General features: G+C 46.4%; 1 protein-coding gene across 1 annotated transcript in view; it reads left to right on the top strand.

Annotated features, from left to right (window-relative positions):
* Positions 1-998: 998 nt before the first annotated feature.
* LOC100564618 (hexokinase-2) overlaps positions 999-6,000 on the top strand; it is a 51,705-nt gene continuing 46,703 nt past the window's right edge. The window contains exon 1 of the mRNA XM_062960968.1: positions 999-1,297. Coding sequence (XP_062817038.1) covers positions 1,247-1,297 — 51 coding nt within the window. The 5' untranslated portion in view covers positions 999-1,246. The remainder of the gene's footprint in view (positions 1,298-6,000) is intronic.

The raw sequence follows: 6,000 nt of genomic DNA, 5'->3' as shown, positions 1-6,000 counted from the left end.
GCACTTTGTACGGAGAGGGCCTTCTCTGTAGTGGCCCCCCGGCTCTGGAACTTGCTCCCTAGGGAGATCTTGAGGTCCTGCGGCTGAGTTTTTCCTGTTGTTTTTCGTCAATGCGACTGTCACCTGGGATGGCAACATCAATGATCCAAACCTTGTTCTTTTCCACAACTGTGATGTCTGGTGTGTTGTGTTCCAGAACTTTGTCAGTCTGGATTCTTTGCGTGCTCATTTTCCAAGACTTTTGCAGGTTTGTGATCCCAACAGTTCTTTGCTGCTGGGAGGTGGGACTTGAGGCATAAGTTCCACTTAATCATTTGGGCCACATAGTTGTGCCTCTGTTTGTAGTCTGTCTGTGCAATTTTCTTACAGCAGCTGAGAATATGATTATTATTATAGTTATTATTACGGATGCATTTGGTCGAACTAGGAGTTCGCTCTGGGGTAAGAGTGAAAACTGTACGTTGCATTAATGCTTTGTGAGCTTCTTGGTAGATTCTGTTTGTTTTGCGTTTTATGCTTGTTTCACCTTTAATAAAAATCAAAAATAGTCCTTTTTAGAATCATAGAATCATATTTATTTACAAAACACCCGGAGAGAAGGCCCACGTTGGCCTAGGCCTGCTCTAGTCCATTCCGCAGCAGGAATCCTGTGGCAGAACATGCCCAGAAAATGCAAACTCCAGGCTTGCGTAGGATGAGGCCCACGGCTGCGAAAGTGGCACTAAAGCGGCGTAGATGTGTAGTGTGGATGCGCCTGCTCTGAACCAAATGCGTCAAGCAGATGTGCCTTGATTCTCGTCATTCGTGGCTCTGCAACTGCGAGCAGGGTTGCCCAGTTGGAACCGAATATAAGTGGCAGGCAGATGCGTACATGCAGAAGCAGAATAGCCCTCAGGGAAACTCCCTTTGGCCCCAAGGCGCCCGGCATGGGGAGATAAGGGGTGTGTCGTTATTATTTATACGCATCATCCCTCTCTTCTGGCTCAGCCAGAACCAGGATTAGAGGGAGGGCTGCCTGCCTGCCTGCCTGCCTGTCACTCCGTCTCTCTCTCTCTCTCTCCCCGGTGACCTCAGCCTCCCTCCTCCGCCGATGCTCTTTCCACACTCACTCCTTCCTCCTCCTCCTCCTCCTCCTCCTCCTCCGCAGGTCCTTTAAGAGGGAACTCCAGCACCGAGCACAGAGAGACGAGCACCAAATCCTTCTTCCTTGGGTCTCCGGTGGGGAAGCAACACAAGACCCAAAGCCATGGCCGAGGGGCACCAGGAGGATGGGACGGAGGGGGACATCCTGGGACAGGTAAGGGTTAGGGTCTTCGGGGACGACCCCAAGGCATTGGCCTCGACCCATGTAGACACCCAGAATTGGGAGAATCAAGTATTTGCAAAGTCAAGAATGTGTAGAAGTGATGCGCCTGAGTCGGCAGGTGATGTTCTGCTTCTTATTGCAAACAGGTATCGCACCTCTCAAGTGAGCTTGGGCATTGTTAGCCGCTTTGGGCACTTTTTACCTTTGCCAACTTAATATAGACCCAGCAGGGTCTATTCCCATCCCAATTTGCACTTCCAAGAATTTGCAGCGCTTTATAAGTCACCTCGTGTTTACAATATTTATATGGTGCACCTTACCCAGTCTACTTTTACAACCTCTCCATTTTAATCCATGTTTTTATTAGTTCTTGTCATTTGTTTTTATTGGCTAATGTTTAAATTTTTATAATTGTGCATTTCTCTTGTCTATTGTTGTGTTTTAAATTGCTATTGTTTTTATTCGGGCTTGGCCTCATGTAAGCCGCCCTGAGTCCCCTTTGGGGAGATAGAGGCGGGGTATAAAAATTATTATTATTATTATTATTATTATTATTATTATTATTATTATTATTATTATTATTATATTGCTATTGTTTTTATTCGGGCTTGGCCCCATGTAAGCCGCCCTGAGTCCCCTTTGGGGAGATAGAGGCGGGGTATAAAAATAAAGTTATTATTATTATTATTATTATTATTATTATTATTATTATTATTAAGTTATTATCTTGAGGCAGACTTGCTGCGGGTGGGTTCCTATCTTTATCTCTCCATCTCTCCATCTGTGTCTGTCTATTTCGCTAAAGAAAAACCAGCCTCCATCCCCTGGTCCCCTCCTTTGATGAACTGTCTTCTCCAAACACCTGCAGCCGGGGATTGTAATCCTTAGAAATTCACAAAAAGGATGGTTTCTCGGTGGGCGCCGATGTATTCATTGTGATTTGTATTATTACTTTTTATGAAAGTGGATCTGCTTTGGTGATGAATTTGGGTGAACTGTGTATCACCCTGGGGGTCTCAGGTGCCTTTACCACTTTGGAGGGAAAACGCTGGAAGAACGAGAGATAGGAACAAGGGAAGGGAAGGAAGGAGGAAAAGAAGGAAGGGAGGGGCATAGAATGGAAAGGAGAGGAAGAGGAAGGGGAGGAAAAGGAAGACAGAGGGGAGGAAGGGAAGAGAAGGGAAGGAAGAGAAGAGCTGGGCATGTTCAGCCTGCAGAAGAGAAGGCTGAGAGGAGACATGATAGCCATGTACAAATACGTGAAGGGAAGTCATAGGGAGGAGGGAGGGAGCTTCCTTTCTGCTGCCCTGCAGACTAGGACACAAGGGAACAAGGGCTTCAAACTACAGGAAAGGAAGGAGATTCCACCTGAACATGTGAAAGAACTTCCTCACTGTGAGAAGGGCTGTTCAGCAGTGGAACTCTCTGCCTTGGATTGTGGTGGAGGCTCCTTCTTTGGAGGCTTTTAAGCAGAGGCTGGATGGCCATCTGTTGGGAGTGCTTTGAATGAGATTTTCCTGCTTCTTGCAGGGGGTTGGACTGGATGGCCCATGAGCTCTCTTCCAACTATATGATTCTATGATTCTATGAAAGGAACCATTGAAACAATTGAAAACCTGGATGTTTGGGCTGGCCTTTGGAGAGACAGCTATTGGATGACCAGCCTCATTATAATTCTATTCTGAATGTTATTAGGTTCCTTTCATCGGGGTATTTTAATCTAATGATTTTATCTTATGTTGCGGCTATAGTCCCCCCCCCCCCCCACCTTTGAAGTTGACGGATTTGCATTGGTGGTTGTTTGATATTGTTACTGTTGTATAACCTTTGTTTTAACATCTGTTTTATCATCTTCTTGTGTGTTAAACTGTGTATATTGTTAATGTATTTGTGCTGTTACTTTTGTAACATTGTGAGCTGCCCTGAGTCCCAACTGGGAGATGGTGGTGGGGTATAAATAAAGTTTTATTATTATTATTATTATTATTATTATTATTATTATTATTATTATTATTATTATGGAAAGGAAAGGAAAAGGAAAGACAGGAGGAAGAGAAAGAAAGGAAAGTAAAAGAAAAAAAGGAAGGATAGGGAAGGGTAGGATAGGAAAGGAAAGGAAGACAAAGGAAGGGAAAGGAGAAAGAAAGGAAGGAAGGAGCGGAGGAAAAGAAGGAAGGGAAGGGCAAAGAATAGAAAGGAAAGGAAGTGGGAGGAGATGGAAGAAAGGCAGGGAGGAAGGGAAGGGAAGGGAAGGAAGAGGAAATGCAGGGCAATGCCTTGGATTCCTGGGAACGAATGCTGCCTTGAAACTGAGATCCAGATGGAGGGATCCTCCCAGCTCAGAGGGAGCGATGGGCCACAGATGTCGAAATCAGTGTTTCTGGGAAGAGGGATCTTTTTTGAGACACAGGCATCAACAGCCTTGTCCTAAGGTCACCTTTGGTCCAACCGACACTTGCCACACTGGCCTTTTTCAAGAGTTGTATTGTGCAGAGAAATGTCTTCTTTCCAATCTTATTTTGCTCTTGTGCCAAAAGCGAAAGCCTTGAAGGATCATCTAGAGCAGGGGTCCCCAAACTTTTAAAGCAAAGGGCTGGTCTACAATCCTTCAGACTGCCCGTTTAGCTTGGATAAGTGAGACTCTACTGTATGGGGCCCCTGGTGGCACAGTGTGTTAAAGCACTGAGCTGCTGAACTTGCAGACCGAAAGGTCCCATGTTCAAATCCTGGGAGCGGAGTGAGCGCCCACTGTTAGCCCCAGCTTCTGCCAAACTAGCAGTTCGAAAACATGCAAATGTGAGTAGATTAATACGTACCGCTCCTATTGGCAGGAAGGTAACGGCGCTCCATGCAGTCATGCCAGCCACATGACCTGGAGGTGTCTATGGATAACGCCAGCTCTTCGGCTTAGAAATGGAGATGAGCACCAACCCCCAGAGTTGATCACGACTGGACTTAACGTCTGGGGAAACCTTTACCTTTACCTTTTACTGTATTATTATTGTTATTAATAATAATATCCTGCTTTACCTCTCCTGAAGGAGACTCAAAGCAGCTTAACATAAAAGTATCAGCATACAATTTAAAATAAAAATATATGCAAACATTAAAACAGGGTTAAATAGAAACAATATTTAAAAATTCCAAAAGGACAGCTCCCAGGATTCCATAGCCTTGAATAGCAGCAGCCAAACGGGTGCCAAACTGCATTTGTCCTGCAGTGCGGATGCATCCTGAAGGGCCAATGGCAATGACATATCCTGCATGGGAGGGGCTGCCCTGTGCAGGGGATGATGGGCTGTGCAGTCCAGCCGGGCTGCCCTTGGGCTGCCTCCCTTTGCCCTTCCGCAACGCAAGGGCCTGACGCCACAGGACTTCCCTTCTTGCCGAATGTGGGTTTCGACAGATGCTCACAACATTCTCTGGAAAGCGGCCCAGGTTGCAAAAGGCATTTCGTGTTTATGTGGGGCCTTAAAGGCACCAGAGGTTGTTGGATCTCAGACATGGATGGGAGACTTCCAAGAAACCTTTTGCATTGAATTACTGTGAGTTTTTCAGGCTGTCTGGCCATGTCCCAGCTACATTCTCTCCTGACGTTTCATCTTCATCTGTGGCTAATGGCATCTTCAGAGGTTCTGTTGGCAGTCTCTCTCTCTCTCTCTCTCTCTCTCTCTCTTAATTAATGTTGCAATTAGCATGCTTGAATAGCATTGAGTAGCCAAGTTTGCAAAGTCAATCACTGAGGGTATCTGCATACAGGTAGCCTGGCCTCTGTTGCCTGGCAGCCTTCATTTGGGAGGTGTTAACTGGCACTTAATTGTTTGCTCTCTGCATGCAGTTCTCCTGTTTCTGAGTGGTTTTCCTTATTTACTGTATTATAAACACCATAATCAAGACACACATGGCTACTCAATGCTACTCAAGCTTGCTAACTGCAACATCCACACTTGCTTCAAACAGACAAGGGTTCTTCTTCCCATCCTGGACATTGTTCCACAGGGAGATAGGTACACTGTACTTGTCTCGATTCCAACAGAACCTCTGAAGATGCCATTACCTACAGATGCAGGCCAAACGTCTGACAAGAAATGCGGCTGGAACAGGGCCATGCACCCCGGAAAATCGACAGCAACCCGGTGATTCTGGCCATGAAAGCCTTTGACAACAAACTGGGTGCGAATGCTGCTTCCCATTTACTTCCAAGGCAGTAACGATCCTCCGTCCCATCATCCACAGCTGCTGCTCCCGCATTCCCTTAAGGGCTGCCAAACAGGGTTTGTCACAGAACAGTCCAAAAGGGAATGAGAAGGGAGCGAGGCTCACTCACGTGGCCCACAAGACACATGAAGAGCACTCAGGGCTCATTCATGACAAGGTCATCTGCAAGGCTGGCCGCAGCTGCTAAGAGAGGCATAGGTGCCGTGGGGAGCGGCATGGCCCCTCCCCAGATATTTCCCCATTATTCTAGCCTTGCAATACATTAAAAGTGCAGTTCGGGCCTTTACAAATCCAGCCGTCTCTTCCCATTTGCAGGTTTGGCTTTTGCAGATTTTGATTGAAAACATCCTCGCTAGGAATCTATCTAGGTCCTCCGATGCCATTCCGTGGTCAATTTCCAACCAAAGTTGAGCACAGTATATCAAGTACCTTGAGCCGGACTCGGGACTCTGCACAGTCGGCCCTCCGTATCCACA

Source organism: Anolis carolinensis, unplaced genomic scaffold, assembly GCF_035594765.1.
Source record: "Anolis carolinensis isolate JA03-04 unplaced genomic scaffold, rAnoCar3.1.pri scaffold_8, whole genome shotgun sequence".
NCBI classification, from domain to species: Eukaryota; Metazoa; Chordata; class Lepidosauria; order Squamata; family Dactyloidae; genus Anolis; species Anolis carolinensis.
The sequence above is the reverse complement of the archived record's forward strand: the minus strand, read 5'-3'. Positions and strand labels throughout refer to the sequence as shown.